The 22,477-nt window shown below is 41.0% G+C and overlaps 1 protein-coding gene and 1 pseudogene across 36 annotated transcripts in view; both read right to left on the reverse strand.

Annotated features, from left to right (window-relative positions):
• Positions 1-22,477, reverse strand: part of AFDN (afadin, adherens junction formation factor) — a 150,489-nt gene that overhangs the window by 97,338 nt on the left and 30,674 nt on the right. For all 36 annotated transcript variants that reach the window (XM_072994143.2, XM_078383179.1, XM_020808386.3 and 33 more), the window contains exons 4-8: positions 21,275-21,435; positions 12,068-12,228; positions 8,832-8,989; positions 6,738-6,849; positions 5,603-5,770 (exon numbers count right to left, since the gene is read on the reverse strand). In XM_072994143.2, the coding sequence (XP_072850244.2) occupies positions 5,603-5,770; positions 6,738-6,849; positions 8,832-8,989; positions 12,068-12,228; positions 21,275-21,435 (760 nt within the window). The remainder of the gene's footprint in view (positions 1-5,602; positions 5,771-6,737; positions 6,850-8,831; positions 8,990-12,067; positions 12,229-21,274; positions 21,436-22,477) is intronic.
• LOC140703458 (U1 spliceosomal RNA) lies at positions 13,546-13,678 on the reverse strand (annotated as a pseudogene).

Genomic DNA, 22,477 nt, shown 5'->3' on the forward strand with positions numbered 1-22,477 from the left:
CTTGATTTCCGAAGGCGGACTCCCCTGAGATGAGGAATCTAGTTAGAAAGAAGTTGAAAGGGAAGAAGAATCCAATCTCTCTAGAGTGCATGGAGCCTGTTCAAAACAACGGTAGTAGAGGCCCAGTGGAAGTCTATACCACAAAGAAAGAAGGGCTCAACTAAATCCAAGAGGGTGACAGCATGGTTAATGAGCAGAATTAGAGAGGCTTTGAAGAGCAGGGATGGGGCCTTCCATAAATAGAAATCCTGCCCAAACAAGGAAAATAAAAAGAAACACAAACTCTGATGAAAGAAATGTAAGAAAAAGATACGGAAGGCTAAGGAGGACTTTGAGGAACATAGGGCCAGCAATATAAAGGAGAATTATAAAAGCTTCTTTAAATATTTTATAAGCAGGAGATCTGCCAGAGAAGTGGTTAGCCCTCTGGATGGTGAGGGACGAAAGGGGAGGGAAAGGGGGACTTAGAGGTTGCAGAAAAATTAAATTAGTTCTTCACATCTGTCTTCAGAACATAAGACATTGGGCAGATTCAGGTGCCCGAATGGCCCTTCCTGACGAATGAAGTAAATCAGATACAGGTTAAAAGAGAGGATGTTTTAGGCCTAATTGATAAACTGAAGATCAGTAAGTGAACAGGTCCAGATGGCATCCACCAAAGGGTTAATAAGGAACTGAGAAATGAAGTTGCTGATCTCTTAACTAAAATATACAACTTGTCCCTTAAAAGGGCCACAGTGCCAGAGGACTGGAGGATAGCACATGTCATGCCAATCTTTGAAAAGGGAAGGAGGGAGGACCCGAGAAACTACAGACTGGTTAGCCTATTGTCTGTTTCAGGGAAGATGGTGGAAAGTCTCATCCAAGATAAAATCTTAAAACACACAGAAGAACAAGCCTTGCTGAGGGAAAAATCAGCATGGCTTCTGTAAGGATAACTCTTGCCTCACAACACTTTTAGAGGATGCAGGCGAACCAGTGGATATTGTCTATCTGGATTTTCAGAAGGCATATGAGGCGGTCCCTCACCAAAGGCTGCTGAGAAAACTCCACAGTCAAGGGGATAAGAGGGCAGGTCCTCTTATGGACTGAGAAGTGGTTGAGAACCAGGAAACAGAGTAGGTGTCAATAGGCTATCACAAATGAGAAAGGTGAAAAGCGTTGTGCCCCAAGAATCTGTCCTGGGACTGATGCTTTTCAACCTGTTCATAAATGACCTGGAGACAGGGATAAGCAGTGAGGTGGCCAAGTTTTCAGATGACACAAAACTTTTCTGTGTGGTGAAGACCAGAAGGGATTGCGAAGCACTCCAGAAGGATCTCTCCAAACTGGGAGAACGAGTGGCAAAATGGCAAATGTGTTTCAATATAAGAAAATGGAAAGTACCAGTAATGCACATTGGGGCAAAAAATCAAAACTTTACTTATCAGGTGATGGGTTCTGAGTTGTCCGTGACGGATCTGGAAAGAGATCTTGGTGTGCTGGTGGACAGCTTGATGAAAGTGTCAACCCAGTGTGCGGCAGCAGTGAAGAAGGCCAATTCCATGGTAGACCTCATTAAAAAGGGGATTGAAAATAAAATAGCCAACATGATAATGCCATTGAACAAAACATTGGTAGGGCAGCACCTGGAGCATTGTGATGTCGGAGGAAGTCTTTTGAAAGCTCCAAAGGCAAGGAGGAAGGACAGGAAATTCGAACTTCCCGCCCTTTCTCCCTGCCTTTTTGGCTTCGGGGGTTTCAAAGGGCTTCCTCCAATGTCGGAGGAAGCCCTTTGAAAGCTCCAAAGGAAGAGAGGAAGGGCAGGAAATTCAAATTTGCTGCCCTTTCTCCCTGCCTTTTGGGTTCGTAACCCGATCCGCATTTGCAAGTAGGGTGTACTACTTGTGATGAGATCGGGTTCGTAACCCGAAATGTTCGCAACTAGGGCCGTTCGTAAGTCGTAAATTAGTTCGTAATCTAAAAAATGATAGAATGATTTCAATACGAATCCAAGGCAGACCTTTCAAAATCACAATAATCCGGGTTTATGCACCAACTACCAATGCTGAAGAGGCTGACATTGACCAGTTCTATGAAGACATACAATGCCTTCTAGAACTGACACCAAACAAAGATGTTCTTCTCATTATAGGGGACTGGAATGCTAAAGTAGGGAGTCAAGAGATAAAATGAACAAAAGGTAAATTTGGCCTTGGAGTACAAAACGAAGCAGGGCAAAGGCTAATAGAATTTTGTCAAGAGAACAAGCTGGTCATCACAAACACTCTTTTCCAACAACACAAGAGGCGACTCTACACATGGACATCACCAGATGGGCAATGCTGAAATCAGATTGATTATATTCTCTGCAGCCAAAGATAGAGCTCTATACAGTCAGCAAAAACAAGACCCTTTTGGTTCCTATAGCAAAATTCAAGCTTAAACTGAAGAAGGTAGGAGAGAACCACTGGGCTAGTCAGGTATAATCTAAACCAAATCCCTTATGAATGCACAGTGGAAGTGAAGAACAGATTTAAGGAACTCAATTTGGTGGACAGAGTGCCTGAAGAACTATGGATGGAGGCTCGTAACACTGTACAGGAGGCAGCAGCAAAAACCATCCCAAAGAAAAGGAAATGCAAGAAAGCAAAGTGGCTGTCCAACGAGGCCTTACAAATAGCAGAGAACAGAAGGGAAGCAAAATGCAAGGGAGATAGGGAAAGTTACAGAAAATTGATTGCTGACCTCCAAAGAATAGCAAGGAGAGACAAGAGGGCCTTCTTAAATGAATAGTGCAATGATATAGAAAATAATAGAAAGGGAAAAACCAGGGATCTGTTCAAGAAAATTGGAGATATTAAATGAATATTTTGTGCAAAGATGGACATGATAACAGACAGAAACGGGAGGGACCTCACAAAAGCAGAAGACATCAAGAAGAATTGGCAAGAATACACAGAGGAATTATACCAGAAAGATGTGGATATCATGGACAACGCAGTTAGTGTGGTTGCTGACCTGGAGCCAGACATCCTGGAGAGCAAAGTCAAGTGGGCCTTAGAAAGCATGGCTAACAACAAGGCCAGTGAAGAAAGCATGGCTAACAACAAGGTCAGTGAAGGTTATGGCATTCTAGTTGAACTATTTAAAATCTTAAAAGATGACGCTGTTAAGGTGCTACACTCAATATGCCAGCAAGTTTGGAAAACTCAGCGGTGGCCAGAGGATTGAATAAGATCAGTCTACATCTGAATCCCAAAGAATGCTCCAACTACCATACAACTGCACTCATTTCATACGCTATAGCAAGGTTATGCTCAAAATCCTACAAGGGAGGCTTCAGCAGTATGTGAACCGAGAACTCCCAGAAGTACAAGCTGGATTTCGAAGGGACAGAGGAACTAGAGACCAAATTGCTAACATGCGCTGGATTATGGAGAAAGCCAGAGAGTTCCAGAAAAACATCTACTTCTGCTTCATGGACCACAACAAACTGTTCTTAAAGAAATGGGAGTGCCTGATCACCTTATCTATCTCCTGAGAAACGTATATGTGGGACAGGAAGCAACAGTTAGAACTGGATATGGAACAACTGATTGGTTCAAAATTGGGAAAGGAGTACGACAAGGCTGTATATTGTCTCCCTGCTTATTTAACTTATATGCAGAATACATCATGTGAAAGACAGGACTGGATGAATCCCAAGCCAGAGTTAAGATTGCTGGAAGAAATATGAACAACCTCAGATATGCATATGATACAACTCTTATGGCAGAAAGTGAGGAGGAATTTAGGAACTTCTTAAGGAGGGTGAAAGAGGAGAGTGCAAAAAATGGTCTGAAGCTCAACATCAAAAAAACTAAGATCACTGCCACTGGTCCCATCACCTCCCGGCAAATAGAAGGGGAAGATATGAAGGCACTGACAGATTTTACCTTCTTTGGCTCCATAATCACTGCAGACGGTGACAGCAGCCACAAAATTAAAAGACGCCTGCTTCTTGGGAGGAAAGTTATGACAAACCTAGATAGCATCTTAAAAAGCAGAGACATCACTTTGCCGACAAAGGTCCACATAGTCAAAGCTATGGTTTTTCCAGTAGCGATGGAAGTGAATGCTGTACCATAAAGAAGGCTGACCACTGAAGAACTGATGCTTTTGAATTGTGGTGCTGGAGGAGACTCTTGAGAGTCCCCTGGACTGCAAAGAGAACAATCCTATCCATTTTGAAGGAAATCAACCCTCAGTGCTCACTGGAAGGACAGATCCTGAAGCTGAGGCTCCAATACTTTGGCCATCTCATGAGAAGAGAAGACTCCCTGGAAAAGACCCTGATGTTGAGAAAGTGTGAAGGCAAGAGGAGAAGGGGACCACAGAGGACAAGATGGATGGACAGTGTCATTGAAGCTAACAACTGGAATTTGACCAAAATCAGGAGGCAGTGGAAGACAGGAGGGCATGGTGTGCTCTGGTCCATGGGGTCACGAAGAGTCGGACATGACTTAATAACTAAACAACGAAAAGCAAGTGATGTTAAATTAAATTTGCAAATGTCTCATTGTAGTGGGCTTGCCTTATAATCAGAAAGCACACATTGATATAGTATTCATGCGAAAACATTCTGATCTATTTTGAGGACAAGTTAACTTTTATCTTGCTTGCTCACTTTAAATGCAAACCTTTATGGAAAGAAAAATGATGTTCACCACCAATTTTAATTTTAAAAAAAAAACACCTCTAGTTCAAATATATAAAGCTTGAAAAATATTACACACACTTCAAGTAAGATCTCCAAGTCATTAACAAGAACTGGAATAATTTGTAGCCAAAATTGCACAACAGCATGTAAAATGTATGTTCAATGGAAGGCCCATTTTCGCTTTACTCAAAAATGTTGTGTAAGAATATCTCAACTACAGGACAATGTGAATTCTTGTGCAACCATTTACAGAACAATAGAAGCAGTCATTTGCAGTTCTTTCTCTCCTTGTAGTTCTTTGAATACAATCCACTGTTTGGAATTGACACAATATTGTGTTTCAATCACACCACATAAGTTTCAATTCTATAAAGCAGGGTGGACAAACTGTGGTTTTCCAGATGTGGATAGACCAACTCCCAGTCAATGGAAAAGAATCCAGGGGGCTGCAGTAAAATAATATCTGGAGGGCCATACTGTGTCTATTACTAATATATCACAAGTGGAAAGAAATTTCAGCCTGAGAACTGAATTCAATTTCAGATAGCTTTTTAGCATCATCATTCCAATAGTGGGTGGGGCCAAAGGCAAGACCAAAAATACTAGTATATTTTCATATACTCTCACTGTTAGTAACTATGGGCTTGTCTACACAGGTTCACTGGAGCAGACTGGAACAAAGTATGTATTTAAGGAGTGGCTTGACCAGTGTCATCTGAGTTTCCACGGCCAAGCAGGGATTGAATCCAGCTCTTTTGAGTTGTAATCTGTCTTTATATTCATTATACCAGACAAGCTCTCAATGCTATTTCATAAAACTCCACAAATGCAGGACAGGCATTCTAGCAAACCATCAGTAGTAACTCTGAAGCAAGCTGTTGTAAAAATGAAAGAATGCTGCTTCAGAGAAGGAATTCTTACCTGGACTTAGTTCAACAAGATAAGGTAGTTTCTCTGGAGGAAGGGAAGAGCCATAACCAGACCCGTCAACTCTCTCCTTCCCCTTTAATGGCTTTCCATCTACTTGTTTTTTCAACTTCTTTGGGATATAATCAGGTGGCCGCCTTTTTAATTGAAATACCAGTATCCCTAAAGCAAAGAATACAAACAGAATTCTCTCTTGAACATATATGCTCACTCTTAATTCATACAGAAGAGTTACTAATTAAGTATACTGAAGAAACTGTCTTTAAAACAGTAATTATCCAATTAAAGAATAAAGTGAAAATAGAATTGAAAGCAAAATTAAAAGCTTTTTTATTCAACAAAATTTCATACTGTTCTCCAAAAGCTAGAAATTCTGGTATAAATAATATATGTACAGGTCATTTGTAGATTTTATTTTTAAATTTAAACCCAAATAATTAGTTCTGTAACATTTCCTGAGGCAGCCAAGATGGCAATCACTATAAATTAGACAACCTGTGCCTGTTTTAAATTGTTTGATTTTAACACCCATTATAGCAAGCTGTTTCAGCTTCCTTTTTTATATATTTTATTTAAGCCTCAGGGCTTAGTTGGAACAAGTCACAGTATTTACTTTGTCCTCATATGAACCTCTGTGAAGATGACACACACTGACCAACTCAATGCCACCTAAGCAAGGCAATATATTTCCATTCCAATCTTGTTATTTTTAAATGAAGAACTCTATATAACAAGCCATCAAGATGCATAAAGACACAGTCTCTATTTTAAGCCATTTTGTACAGTATTCAAGACTTAGGACACTGCTTACATTTGGGATCAATGTCCAGTTACTGTTTGGTCTTGCATAAATGAACAGGGAGGAGCCTTGCGGTCACACTTCTGTCCTCCCTAATGCACAGTCATTGCTCATCACCTCTCTCTAGTTTCCAGTCACAATTTGAAAGAACCATAAATCATAATTTGGTCATAGGAAGGAAGAGCAAGTGAAAAAAATCCTAACACATGAAATGGAGACCTGAAGATGTTAGTTTAAAGCTACTTGTGGCTCAGGCACAAAGCCCTATGATCTGGCATGTCTAAAGATGGTCACTGTGATGTATTATTTATTCTGAACAGCTAAAATTACCTTTGTCACTTGGCCATTCCCTGAATATCTGAAGTGGACACTCATCATCATCAAGAATAGATTCTTTAGCACCTTTATCATCAGAATGCTGAGCACCAGGAGGAAGCATTACCTACAAAAGGGTGGGGGAAGGTTACTGTAAATACAGAGGGTTAAATCCAATTCTTAATCCTAATTAGACCAGACACAATTAATGAATAGGGCCTGTTAAATAAAATATTATGCAAATCCCACTCATTCAGTACAACTCCTCTAGTGGGCACTAACAACTACATTTATCCCTGAACTGTTAGTGGAAATAAATACAGTGGTGCCTCGCTTAACGAGCGCACCGTAGAACGACGAAATCGCATAGCGATGAGGTATTTATTTATTTATTTATTTATTTATTTGACTTATATACCGCCCCATAGCGCTACAAGCACTCTCCAGGCGGTTTACAATTTTTAATTATACAGGCTACACATTGCCCCCCCCCCCAGCAATCTGGGTACTCATTTTACCGACTTCAGAAGGATGGAAGGCTGAGTCAACCTTGAGCCGGCTACCTGGGATTTGAACCCCAGGTCGTGAGCACAGTTTTTTTTTTTAGCTTGCAGTACAGCGTTTTAACCACTGCGCCACGAGGCTCCGATCTTTGCAAAGCGATGCCTGCGGATCAGCTGTTTGGCGACTCCAAAATGGCTGCCGGAAGCCCCAAAATGGCAGCGCGCAGTGTTTTCGCGCCCTGCCCTCGCTTACCGAGGGCGCGAAAATGGCTGCCAGACCCTGGAAACATTGCTGAACTGTGAGGTTTTTGCCCATTTGGAACGCATTAAACATGGGCTTCCCCGTTCTGTACAGCGATGTTTTCACATAGCGAAGGATAATCCGGAACGGATTAACCTCACTATGCGAGGCACCACTGTAGTCAAAAGGATGCATTTATACTTTCAGTATGAGCAAAACATTAGCATTGATGCAAACTACATCATACCCCATCTTTCAGTCCAAGCTATGCTTAGACTCACAACTTATTTAAAAAGGTAGGAAAATATTATGCTTTTCTGTAAAGTTTTGCAGTTGGTGTAACAAAATAAAATAGCATGAAAATAGCAGTAACATGGCTGACAAAAAGTAATATATATCAGTAGCACTCAGTCTTTCCATTTTTTATCAGTAGGTTAATAGCTTCTATTTGAAAAAGATACAGATTTTAGTTCAGCACTGTAAGCTTTCACTAATGTTCCCTGCTATCTCCGTAAAGCCACTGCCTGTTCAGAGCAGATGAAAAATCAAGATAAATATAAATTCAACAGATAAAAACTGTCCAAATGGATAAAAAAGCTACATTGCACTACAACAAATACATATACATCCCAATCATACTAACCTGAAGAGCCAAAGACACCAAATCACTATCCTATTATTATAAGCCAGACCATAAACTACAGATCAGCTGAGTAGGAATTCCCCTTGCCTATAACTGAGTGGAATAGTAGTTCCCCTTAAGAGTTAATTGCTTGATAGTAAATAATCTCTCCCCTCCCAAAAGCTGTCATATACTGAATTTGTATCAAAGTAAAAAGAAAAATGAAACTTGATGTTTTTTCAATCAAATATACCCTAAGCAGTTTGTATACATTTCCTGAAATCCTGTTCCACAGTTTATTTATTTATTTATTTATTTATTTATTTATTTATTTATTTATTTGATTTTTACCCCGCCCCTCTAGACCATGTCTACTCGGGGCGGCTTACACAAATAGCTAACTTTTAGAAGCAAATTGGTATATGAAATCTCTGTAGATACTATCTTTTGTACACCAAGTTCACTGGAGCTAATTCAAGCAGACAAAATTTTATTGGATCAATATATTGTACTTGTTTGCAAATAATAAAGGTTTTCTTAAATAATAATTAATGTGATGCAGCAGCTATAAAAATATGTGTGTAAAAATTCAAAAACTTATATAACTGAAGAAAATTTTACATTTTACTAACCTATCGTTGCATTTTAACAATAGGGTTGCCTCTTAAAAACATGTTCTCCAATGACAGAGATATCTTACAGCTAACAACCTTCGAACAATATCCTTTATTTAATTTACTTACACGCGCAATACAATAGTCCTTTGGATTTTCCTTTTCTAAACCGTACTTCTCCAATGCCTCAATAACTGCAAAATCTGCAGTATCTGTAGTAGACAGCAGGATTGTCTTGTATGGTATATTTGGTTTCAGACTGTCAGCATAAATTCTCAATGTCCCTCCTAAAAAAAAAAAGTAGTGGGAGGAGAGAATTTCAACAGCAGTTGTAAATTATACACCCCAAACAACTTAAATAAACTTATTTAAAAATCTCATCTGGTATCCAGTAAAAATATTTAAAAATAGGAGCTATAATACTTCACAGCATGGACAAGAATATTTCCGCAGTGCACTATTGTCTTTATTAATAAACCCTACTATCATCAGTATCAACTCATATGCTTTTCCCTGATCACGCATTTAAATCCAACCTAAAGTCTGTCTCATTTGTATAAGTGAAAGATGAGATATTCAGATCACTGATCAGTATTAACTGGCATCGTGTCCCAAACTAACTATTGAGTACTGGTTTCGACAACTGTTGCTTTGTTGGAGGCTCAGAGATTGCAAGGTTTAATACAGGTATAGTTTTAACAGTGCAACAGAGCATGAAAACAAAAACACAACCAAGATAGACAGTTCATTTTGCAAGGACTGTCAGAGGAAAAACATTAAATAACAATTAATATAGTTTCTTCTTTGAGTGAATTTTATATTTGGCCCCCAAGGCAGGTCACATACTTAAAAACAACATTTATTAATCACAGAAATCTAATGAAACTACTGTCTAATAGCCCACACGCAAGCCACCAAACATCAGCTGAAACCACCAAAGTTAACAAGATCTTCAAGAAATACTTAGGCTTTGAGCATTAGCATGTTAAGACTATTTCATGTGAGTCCACACATCCTCTGAAATATCTAAGAATGTTCACCTTCACGTTGGCTCTCAGACTTAGCTTTGCTACTTCATTCTTAGGTGACATTTATGGCCCAAAGTGCCTTTCCTCCCATTTTGCAACTGCATCCTTTAGGTTGGAGAAACGTGATGTCCTTTTGCCTGGACTGCCTTTGTGCAATATTTGAATGCTACAAGACCTGGTTTCATGATGGATAATAAACGGCAATATCTACCTAACATCTCTCCTTCAGAAGTGAATTCCAATTTGCTTGAGCTATGATAACCAATGACATACATAACAGCCCTAAAATCATGTATTAAAATAAACACTTTTTCCTGTGATGCCCCTGCTCTGCTGTGCCTCCTGAAATCTGAAGGGACCCTGTTCTGCTTGCCCCAGTTCTCAGAAATCTACGCCTGCTAGATCTAGGTCCTTTTCTATAACAGGACTCTCTGAAACTTGCATTTCAAGCATGTCCATTCGATCATCTTCTTGATGATTTTCTGAAGACTATCAAAACCTTCATATTTAGGAAGTGAAAAAACACTCCTATGGGACTACAGTGGACCCTCGACTTACGTGCGGCTCCACTTGCAAACTTTTCAAGGTACAGACTTCTCCGGCCGCAAAATTTCCCATTGACTTGGGGCCAGAGAATCAACCTACGGACCGGAAGGGGGAGGCGGGGAAAGCGGCAAATTCAAATTTGGTGCTTTCCCCGCCTCCCCCTTCCGGTCCATAGGCCACCGATCGTGCCAATGGATGCCTTCCAGGGCTCCTCCACCACCATGGGAAGCCTCTCAGAGGTCTGCCAGTGCTGGCGGCTTTCCCAGGGTAGACCGGGCCTGGTAGGCACGGCCTACCAGGCTTTCCTGGGCGGTAAACCGGCCTACGAGGGGAAGCCCTCCCCTGGTAGGCCCAGTCCACCCTGGGAAAGCCTGCATTGGCGGGGACGGGGGACCTCCGAGAGGCCTCCAGCAGTGGTGGGGAAGACTTCGGAGGCATCGGGCAGCAGCAATGGCAGCAGCAAGGGACCCCCATGAGGCCTCCAGTAGTGGTGGGGAAGCCCTTGGAGGCCTCGAGCAGTGGCGATGGTGGCGGCGGGGGACCCCTGGAAGACTTCGGACCAGTAAGGTGTATTTATTTTCATTTTTTTGTGGGGGGCATTTTTTTCTTTAGCCGGTTATGGATTAATGGGTTTTCAATGCATTCCTATGGGGAATGGACCTTTGACCTACAAACTTTTCGACCTGAGGCCACCGCTCCAATACGGATTAAGTCCATAGGTTGATGGTCCACTATATAATAATGAACTTATTCATTTTAATGTAGTGTTCACTTTCAGCATTTTCTGCATTTAATTTCACTCACAGCTCACTGTTTAAAATTTTCTCCCACAAACATGTATGAAACTCTTACAGATCTGATGAAATGTCTCACAGCCAACAAAACGGCGTGGTAGAATACATTCAATAGCTTTTAATGTGCTATTTGGACCTGTTCAGGGGAATTTCTGACTAAGATTTTTTTTAAATTATGGATCCAATCTGTTTTAAGTAATATGCCTAATTGGTTATTTAGCTTTTATATTATGGTGTTCTTGTTGTTTGCTTTTCCATATTAATACATATAAAAAGTCATTTTGGATAAAAATATGGAATAAATTTTATTTTTAAATGGAATGAATTTGTTAGTAACAGCTATTGAATACAGTATATAGAAGCCGTTCTTGCAAGGTATGCACCAAGAATACCCATCTGGGCCTCTATCATTAGTATGCAATGCTCAATTCTTGATTTTGGGGCGGCACGTAGATTATCTTTATGGTTATGGTGAAACATAAATAGAAATAAAGACTCTAAGGGCAGGAACCCCCACATGCTAGTGAGACAGTGGAATACAGTGGAGGAGTGTGTGATTTTGTCTTCCCACTAAAGCTGTCTCATGCACTCTGTCAAACTCAAGACTCACTCCCAAACACATCTACCTCTTATCTAGTTTTTTCCCAAGCCAATCAAAACCATTCATAACAACATTCCAAGCTTTTCACTCACTCCTCCATCACATTTTTACTAAGCCATATATATAATACATTTAAATATAACTGAGCATTGTACAACACAAAAATGCTCTGGGAATTAGTTCCTGAGGCCTATTTCTTGGCAGCTTCAAGAGTTACAGACATAAGGAAGAATACTGCATCACATGTGTGCTGCTGCCATAACAGTGCTATGTTAGATTTCAGGCTTAATGTATTTTGAGATTTATAATTCAAAAACTGTGCTTGGAATTATGCCAAATAAGGCAACTGGAAGAGCCAATTCAGATTAATTTTCTTAATTACAGACTAAAATTTACCTGAATCTGGTCTGCCATCAGAGCTCCGGAATTCCTGCATTCTCTTCTCTAACTTTTGCTGTCTCCGCCGTTTCATTACCACCTCTGGATTGGATATTGTGCGTGTGAAACTGGTTTCAGGCATATCTTTGTAGACTTCTGCTGCAAGACGAGAATTCTCACTGCCAAAATTAATTTGAAAAAGTAATTCAAACATGTTGTCCCTTGTAGGTGTACATTAACTCTTATTACTCAATAAATTACACAAAATATGCATGTGAAAAATTAGTAGATAAGCTTTAATAATTAGCATTAAAAACTGTGCTCATCCACACCACCAAATCCAACAATCATACATCTTATTGTAAACAACTGCATATTAAATTTCAGGTGCAATCAAAGCAACTAATAACATCAGCTGAAAGGAAGCACACTAAGGTACACATCTAACTTCAACTATTGTTTCAGAACTATATACTGTAGATCAATGTACAAAATTCTGTGAGACTGCCACTTTGAAAAGAAACCCTAATACTGTATTCTTGAACACAGAATAAACACATGCATTTCTTCTTTAAATAAAGCACTAAAGCATATTGTATTAAGAAATCACCAGTGTATTTTGCGTTAAGAACACTATCAAATGTTAGCAACTTTTGGTAGAAAAAATGTCAGTAATTATTTCATTAGGAAAACACATTGAAGCAAACAGCTTTTGCTCTATGATCAGTGATTTCATTCATTAATCTGAGGAGAACAAGGCCAAGGAGTGAATGTAATCAAATGTCTTGAAAGGGGTTAAAACACAATATCCCCAAAACTAAAACAAAACAAATATAGAAAGCAACAATGACACACATAGAATTGTTGTTAATCCTTTTATATGCCGAGGTGACAAAATATATGAATGCTGGAAAAAATTTGTTGAATGTCAACTTAGCTGCTTCACAAGTAAAACTGCTTCCAGAATGCTTGCCATTTCGCCACTGCAAGTTACATCTTTACATACATTACAAGAACACATATACATATGTATCATTGAAAAACCTTAGGTATAATCTTTTCACCTTTGCTGGTGCCAGAACTGACTTTAGGACAGTAGCAAAATAAAATCAAGCTACATATGATTTGATGGCTTTTGATTTTGATGACTGAAGATATTAATGGTCAGATGACAAGTACCGTATTTTTCACTCCATAAGACACACTTTTTCCCTCCAAAAAGGTGGGGGAAGTATGTGCGTCTTATTGAGCAAATACAGTAAAAAAGGGTTCAGCCACCACCACCCAGAAGCCTCCCACTGCCATGCTGGGAGGCCTCTGAACTGGCATCAGAGACTGCTTGCTGTTTGGACCTTACCATTCTGCACTGCTAGCTTTCCAGGATCTGCTTCCTGCAGCCCACCTGGAAAACCAGCAAGGCCAACAGGCCTATGGCAGCAGGCAGTGAAAACAGCCAAGGACCAAAGGGGAAAGGGTGATTCTAGAAAGACCAGGGGGAACCACTTAGGCAGTTGATTTTCCCACATTTAGGGAAATGACAGGGGTCAGCACATCCAAAGTGCAATGGATGAGCCTTACCCTGGGAAAACCACTTTTACAATAATGGTATCTCCCCTGCCATGTATGAGTTAGAATGACCCCTGGCCTCCTGCCCCTTTCTGTGCCTTGCCCTCCAAAGGTATGGTGACCCCCGGCTGCACCTCCTGCTCAGAACAGGGCTGCACAGCCCCAGTCCCAAAAGAGGCCAAGAGAGCTCCTTGGGCTGGATTTTCCTCCCACAATCCTCCAGTGCACAGATATTAGCATATCTGCCTGCTTGCATCACCCAGTTGGCTTCTCTATTGGAGAAGCAAAGAAGGAGGAGTCTCTTTCCCTTCACCTTCTGCGGAGAAGTTAGACAATGTGACTAGCCAGACGTGTGGAGAAGCAGAGAGAAAGAGAGAGGACACAAACAAAAGCTTCTAAAACAAATTGCCAGTAAGTTTAATAGGCCTGAGAATGGCGAGGGGAAGATAAATTTACTACTGAGAGCCTGCTAGAATAGCTGTCTGTAGTTCAGAGCTTGGCAGGAAGCTGCATCACTTCCTCATAAAACAGGCCTAAACAGAAGTAATATTGCAGATATTTAAAACATTAAGGGACCTGGGGGGGGGGGAGGCTAATGTGTATTGTTAGCCAAATTTCATTCTGAAGCACAGAATGATTAAAAAGGCACTGAGCACATGCAGAATAAAGTTCAAAAGAGAAACCAGTAAACTATCACTCCTTTCCTTAATATATTACCACTAGGGCTACAGGTTTTATTTGGTGTATTAGCTGACCACAGTTTTTATGGACTCATCAGGAGCAAGGCAATTTGAATTGCAGAGGGCAGATCTGAATCACAGATCTGAGTATGTCCAAGAAAAGCTTTGAAATCTTGAAAATTGGTTTAAGAACCCAACATTTCATAAATAGCAAGGAGATATTATTCATTTCACACGTACACACACACAACTGCAAACAGAAATTTTAGTATCTTTTTGTGTTAACAAAAGCTGCATGGTGTCGCTCCCCCTGTTTTTATGGGTTTTTCTTAATCGTTGTTGTTCTGCCAGCCTTGGTGCAAGTCCTCTTGCCACTGGATGTCAGAAAGAGAAGCCCCACTGCCATCCCTGCTGCTTGTCACCACCCCACTTTTGCTGTGATGCCACATTCAGACCAAGGAAGAAAGTAGACAGTAGCAAGATCCAGCTGTGACTCCCAGCCACTGCCATCTCCATCATGTTGGCACTTCTTAGCCAGCTGTGTGCATAACTCCTGGTCCCAAAGGTCTTGGGGTCCAAGAGATTCTGGGGAGAGGTGGTAATAAAAAAAATCACTTGCCACAGGGATCATGAGTTGGAATGTCCCACCATTTCCATTACCAAGGGCAGTGATAATGGGGGCCACTGACCCCCTCATGCATCCATGTTCCCTTTGAGTTCACTGCCAACTAGGCAAGAAATACCTATTTTCCCAAAATGTAGGAGGGTAAGGCTGATTGGTCTCAAGTGGTTACTTAAATCCAGTAGCTTTATGAAAACCCATTACTGCTAGTCATGGTGACTGCAAGAACCATCAGGTTATTCTGACAATAAGTGTCTGCCTTTTTGGGCTGTCAGAAGGTTCAATGCACCACAATATTGCTGGTAGATTTTATCTTTTCATTGTGATTCCCAGCTACTGTATTTTATCCTATTGTAGTCTCTAAAATTGGACAACCATCTATCAGATCTGCTCTGATATGGATTCCTGCATTGAACCAGGGGTTGGAATTGATGGCCTTAGAGGCCCCTTCCAATTCCATTATTCTATGATTCTGTGCTGCTTTGAGATTATATTTGTAAAAGGAAGCAGGCAGTAGATGTGGTGATGAATAAGTGGCACATTTTTTCTTGCAGATTACGGGAACTCATTCTACCAGTGCAGAAAAGGCTAGCATATAAAATTCCTTTTAAACTAGAGGTAGTAAAATATGCTTAGGAGCATGGAAACAGAGCAGGAGACATTTTGGGTCTCCTCCATCTGAAAAAATTATTAGAGAGTGGAGGAAACAGGAGGATCAGCTGCAAAAAGTTGATAAAAATAAGCACACTTTCCGTGGACATGCTGCAAAGTGGTCAGAGTTGGAGTTGGACATGAAAGAATGGATAATACATCAGCGGAATAATGGCTTCTCTGTCTCGACAAAAATGATCATATTTGAAGCAAAATGAATTTCTATAGAGAAAGGCATTCAGGATTTTACAGGATCACCATCATGGTGCTACAGATTTATGAGGCGATGTGGTCTTACTATGCGGACCAAAACTAGAATTGCACAAAAAATGCCAAAAGAATATGAATCTAAAATTCTATCCTTTCATAAATTTGTTATTGATGCTAGGAAGAAAAATGGCTTTGAAACTGGCCAGATTGGGAATATGGATGAAGTCCCGCTAACCTTTGATGTGCCATCTAATAGGACTGTAGATGTGGAGGGTGCCAAAACCATCACTGTGAAAACTTCAGGGCATGAGAAGACCCATTACACAACTGTGTTATCCTGCTGTGCCGATGGCACCAAATTGCCACCCATGTTGATTTTCAAAAGGAAAACATTTCCAAAAGAAGTGATTCCGCAAGGAGTTGTTGTACATATACATGAGAAAGGATGGATGGATGAAAATGGAATGAGAATATGGGTTGAAAAAGTGTGGTCCAAACGTCCTGGAAGACTTCTGAAAAAACCTGCCTTACTAGTGCTTGACCATTTTAGAGCACATATTAGCGAACCAATAAAAAGTGTTTCAAAGAAGTGAAGACTCATCTAGCTGTAATTCCCGGAGGTCTTAGCAGCCAGTTGCAACCTCTTGATGTTTCCATCAACAAGCCATTTAAGGTCTTAATGAGAGAAGAGTGGAATAAATGGATGACTGCTGGTAATCATGATCTGACACCTACTGGACGAATGAAGAGGCCCACCATCACTCAAGTTTGTGAATGGGTGAAAACATCATGGGACTCAGTGAAGGAGGAGATCGTTGTACAGTCATTCAAAAAATGTGGCATTAGCAACGCCTTAGATGGAAGTGAGGACGATATCTTATATGAAGACTCATAAGGCAAGACCAATTATATGTGATGTTAGGCACATGCTGAAAACAGCCTACCGTTTTTATTTTAGTAGAACTGCTTGACTGAAGCCTCACAACAACTTTTTCACTACAATAAAGCAGCCGAGTGTGTTGTTTCACCTGCATACATTATGAAAAATACTGGATTGTGTGTAAAGAAAAACACACTTCTCCTTTGAATTGCACAGGTTCAAGCACATGGTTTTGGTTAAATGCAGATTTTTGAGGGAGGCCTTTTATTGGCTCTCCTGCTTGGGGGCGGTAGCAAGGAGGCAGTGGCTTGGGCAGTTGCAGCCAGGGCTGGAGCCACCTCCTTCAGTTTGCTAACTTCCTGCATGGTTCTTCATTTTTAACCCTAGCTTAGTTCAGCTTGGCTCCCATTGCAAAAGAGGAAACTGCTGGGAGGGGACAAGGCAGATTTCCAGCTACAAGGAGGAGGTGGAAGAGGGAGATTTGGACACCAGCAGCAGAGAAGTTAACAAATAATTGATGCAGCCTGCACCGCTACCAGCTGGTCTGCTTGCCAACTCTTCACCCTTCATCCCACAGCTGCTGACCAAGAGAGGCAGACAGTGGCTTCTGGCTTTTCCTATGCTGCCCCCCCGAACCCAAACAGTCTGTTAGTCAGAGCCCAGCCTTCCTGCTGCTGTGGCAGTGGTGAGGACACAGCCTGCCTTTACAAATGGTCAGCCCTGTTCTAGATCTGGTGGCAGTCTCTGTAAGACAGCTCCCAGCCTGATCCAGGTTTTGCCAAAAACTGGAGGATGGATAAAAATCAATAATGCTATTAAAATCAAATTGATCTAAATCATGATTTAAATATTTTTCTTATCACAATTTAAATCATGATTTAAATAAAAAAATCTTTTTTGATTTAAACTGTAAAAGATACATTTTTTATTTAAAACATAATTTTAATCCATCATGCAAAGCTGGTATGCTTTGGTACTACATTTTGGAGAACGTAAGAGTTATACATGGATTTTGTACTACTTAAGGGTTTGGCACCCCAACTCCAGAACTGTTGAAGGCATGACTGTACTTCTTTATGTAGTTCCAACTACAGCGCACCCTTGACTTACACATGGACCACCGATTGTGCCTCCGGATGCCTTCCAGGGCTTCTCCGCCGCCATGGGAGGCATTTTGGAGGTCCCCCACCCCCGCAGGCTTTCCCAGGGTGGACAGTCTTATAACAGTTGCCCACCCGGTAGATAGAGGGCTAGAATGGGCAGAAGCCAGGCTCGGACTCAGAGAATGGCTTGGTATCAATACCGAAGCCTGAGCCATTTGATGTTGCACAGAAGCGTTGCCCTCCAAAATAGATTCGGTGTCAGGCACGTCCCAAGAGGACTCCTCCAAATTAGGAGACGGCACCAATGCAGACACCGGAGGCAGGTCACGGAGTCGATGCTTTGGGGAAGGTTTGTCATGCTTTTCTTTCTTGTGCTTAACGGAAGTCTTCTTTTTCTTTAGACTCTCCATGGATGTATGCCTCAGCACTGATGTTGAAACTGAAGTCATTTCTTTTACACCAACCCCAAAGGTCTTTTAAATGACTTCATCTGGGACTTCGGCGACGGAGTGGTCGGTAAGGATGATGCTGGAGGCTCAGGACGAGGGCTAGATGGTTGGGCAGGAGTCGACTCCATGGGCGGTTTGGAGGAAGAAAGGGACCTCTCTCAGAAATATGCCCTAAGCCTCTGCTCACACAACTTTAAGGCAGGCTTGGAGAGCTTCTTACACTGTGGGCAGGTTTGGGGTTGATGTTCTTCTCTTGAACAGAACAGGCAGCAGTCGTGGCCGTCAGTAAATGCTATCTTGCTAGCACACAAAGAACACCGCTTGAATGGGCCTGAGGAGGCCATAAACTAATCAAACTTCAGAGAATACGATTGAGGTGAAAAGACTCACAGATCAATAAAAAGAATAAAGTTTGAAAACGGTAACAGGAGGAAATTGCTGACCGTAAAGAGTAGTTAAGTCCAAAATCGCTAATTGAAAGAGGAAACCAAAAAAAGGTTCGAAGTCAAGCATATGATCGCTATGAATGAGGCAATTAGTCCACAACGCAAAGGCAGGAAACTCTAAAATGGTCTGAGATCAAAGCCGGGAAACAACATGCAATCAAATCCGGAAGGCAAAATCATAGTCAATGGGCATCCGTAATCAAAATCATGGAGAAAATCAAGCAGAATTAGCGATCTAACCAGAAAAGGCGAAAAGTTTGAAAAGCTCTAGCATGAGAAGTTCCAGTTGCAGCTGCAGCAAGATGGAATTGAGGTACACGGGTGGGCGGAACATGCATAGTAGGAGACAACATGTTGTTAATGTTTCTTATTTTAAGCTCTAGAATATTCAGAGGAGTCCAGTTGTGTGGGTTCACAGAGGCCACATAGAAGAACCCATGGTCATTTTCCCTCAGCAAGCTTGTTCTTCTATGAACAAGCCTTGCTGAGGGATCTACATCAAGTGGAACACTCATAGCAGTGTTCCTTAAAATGTTTAAAAAAAACACACACAATACTTTGGAAAAGCATTGAGCTCTTCAGTTTCATTGGGAAATCTGAATTTGTTATCTCTGAACACTGGTATACAGGGAGAGTGCACCTACTGCACTCTTTAATAACCTGTCCAAATTGCCTTATTAATTTTTCTACCTGTCAGCAGAACAAAATGAACAATATACCATATACAGTAAGGGAATTCCATACAGTATCACTTTCTCTTTTATATCTATGTAAAGGGACTCAAGGCAACAATGGGTAAAAATGATGAATTAGTTTTGAAAAAGTCTGTGCAGTAAATGTGCTGAAGTAAAATAAATTGTGCAAAGTGGTGCTTATATACTGCCCCATAGTGATTAGAACAGAGGTCCCCAATCCCTGGTCTGTGCCTAGTGCTGGTCTGAGGCCTGAGCCAGACTGGGCTGCAAGGACAGACCTCCCACCCCACCCCCTGCACGCACTTGGCTTACAGCATTCTCTGGGTGATTTATAATTTAATTTACACAAGATAAATGTTTATATTTTATACAATTACATCACAACCATCCCAGTCTCTCTCTCTCCATAATATACATAGAGGTGGATGGTAAAAATAAGCAACTGGGCTTTACTCTCCCCCACCCCCACTGTATCTCTTGAAAATAAGCTCTTGAGGGTTGCAAGACTCACTATAGTTGTATCGAATAAACACTGTGGTTTGTAGCCCAAAGAAGAAATTCTGTCATTTGAGTGACATAAGTGTCAACTGCTTTCAGCTCATGGATGGCATATCTGGGTTAAACTCAGGATCTGTAAGTTATGGGATTATCATTTTATATATACAGTGGTGCCTCGCTTAGCGAGTGCACCGTATAGCGATGTTTCCGCATAGCGATCCCTTTTTCGGGATCGCTATACGGAAACATACCCGATCTTCGCAATGGGGAAAACCCGCATTGCGAAGATCGGGTATTGCGGCGGCCATTTTGGAGCCGCCGAACAGCTGTTCGGCGGCTCCAAAATGGCCGCCGGAAGCCCGGAAATGGCTGCCGGCAGCCGTTTTCACGCCCTGCCCTCGCTTAGCGAGGGCGCGAAAATGGCTGCCGGCAAGGGGAATCCTCGCTGAACGGGTAAGTAAGCAAGGTATTGGAATGCATTAAACTAAGTTTAATGCGTTTCAATACGTTTTCCCTACCCGTTTAGCGACAATTCCGCATAGCGAGGGTTAATCCGGAACGGATTAACCTCGCTATGCAGGGCACCACTGTATATATATATATAGTAGGCATATAGTAGTTTTATATATATAAGGCACTTATGAACCTTCTGTCATCAAGAATACACACACACACAGAGAGTGGTGCCCCACTTAACGCTTACCCTGCTTGACGATGAATCTGCTTGACGATGAAGTTTTTGTGATCGCTTTTGTGATGTTTGAATTGGGTTTTTTCACTTTGCAATGATCGGTTCCCTGCTTCGGGAACCGATTCTTCGCATTACGACGGTCAAAAACAGCTGATCGTCGGGTTTCAAAATGGCCGCCAGTTGTACAAAATGGCTCCCCACTGTGTTTAGGAAGGCTTTTTCACAAGACAGGGAGCAGAAAATGGCTGCCCTATGGAGGATCTTCACTGGACTGTGAGTTATTCAGCCCATTTGAACGCACTGAATGGGTTTTCAATGCATTTCAATGGGATTTTTTATTTCGCTTCACGAGGATATCGCTTAACAGCGATTTTGCTCAAACGGATTATCCTCGTCAAGCGAGGCACCACTCTGTGTGTGTGTGTGTGTGTGTGTGTGTGTGTGTGTGTGTATACATACACACACAAAAATACACACACATACATACACACACATATATGTGTATATATATATGTGTGTATATGTATTGATATGTATGTGTATACACACACACACACACACACACACACACACACACACACACACACACACACACACACACACACCTGAAACAAGAACGATGCAAAGGCTAGTCTCATGTTTTAAGAAACATCCCTACCTACACTGATAGTATTCAGAGACTATTTTAAAATAAGAAAGATCAGCATTCTACTATTTGATTCACTAGAACTCACATATCGTCCCCATGAAAAGGTCCATCATTATCTAAAGCTTGCCGCAATGCTTCTTTTTCTCGTCTCTTTTTCTCCTTCTTTTCTTTTTTTGATAGAGTACGTTTGAAATTGTGGATCACTCCCTCCTTCTCCTGTTTTTCAGGGCCATTGCTTTGAGCCTTCTGAAACAAACATATTTAACAACATAATTCACTGCAACTCTATCCACCTTAACTTCCAAATCAAACAAAAGTGGTTTGAAAAACAAGCATTAAAAAACAGAGGCAATTGCAATTTATACTTTTAACTGAACGACCAAAACAAATATTTTTAAATAAATAAATAATAGTCCCTGGTCATAAACAAGAATAAAGTCCACAGAATGGTTGCACTGTTACTCAAACACTACATTTTGAACATTCAGAGGACTCAAATTGTGGCTGACACATAAGAACACATGTAGGTTTCAACATGTCAACTCACCTTGAAACCATCATTAGATCTAGCCTTTAAGGTTTGCCTTCCTGTGTACAAATACAGTTTTTAAAAAGCAATCTCAGTGTATTCAGTGCACAGAGGTTGGGAGTTTGATTCCCCACTGTGCCTCCTTGGCAGGGATCCACAGGATCTCTTCCACACGTGCAATTCTAAGTTTCTAACTGCAAACAGGAATAAGAGGTTCTTTCAGTTTTTTTAACAATACTAAATAAATTCAGCTAAAAATGGGAAAATATGATACTCTACATCTGCAGCTTAACAATTCAAAATATAAAACATACTATACAACAGATTATCCATTTTTATTACTAGTATTAATTGCACACTGGCTTGTCCTACATCAGTTCCATTACCTGTTTGCTTACACTTTACCTCTTAAAGGCAATTTTCCAAATAAAATTACCATACAGATCTTAAGAAGCCACCAGGTGGCATCTCACTTCTAATACTTTAAGTATATTTAGTAGCAAGCAAGTTTAACAAGAAAGAAATTGTCTATAGATGCACATTTGCACATTCACATTGTGTTATGCCATACTACAGGCACTATTTGCTCTCTACAAGTCTTCAGAATTATCCATCCAATGCGCTTCACCAAAAGCATATTATATGAAGTTCTGAGATGGAATCTCATCCTAGTAAGCACTTTTTTGAACAGAGATGTCCAGCACTCCGTCTTGCCCGGTAACCTTTGACTCCTTTCAGCCTGATACTGTGGCCAAGGTG

The sequence above is a fragment of the Pogona vitticeps genome, chromosome 1, assembly GCF_051106095.1.
Source record: "Pogona vitticeps strain Pit_001003342236 chromosome 1, PviZW2.1, whole genome shotgun sequence".
NCBI classification, from domain to species: Eukaryota; Metazoa; Chordata; class Lepidosauria; order Squamata; family Agamidae; genus Pogona; species Pogona vitticeps.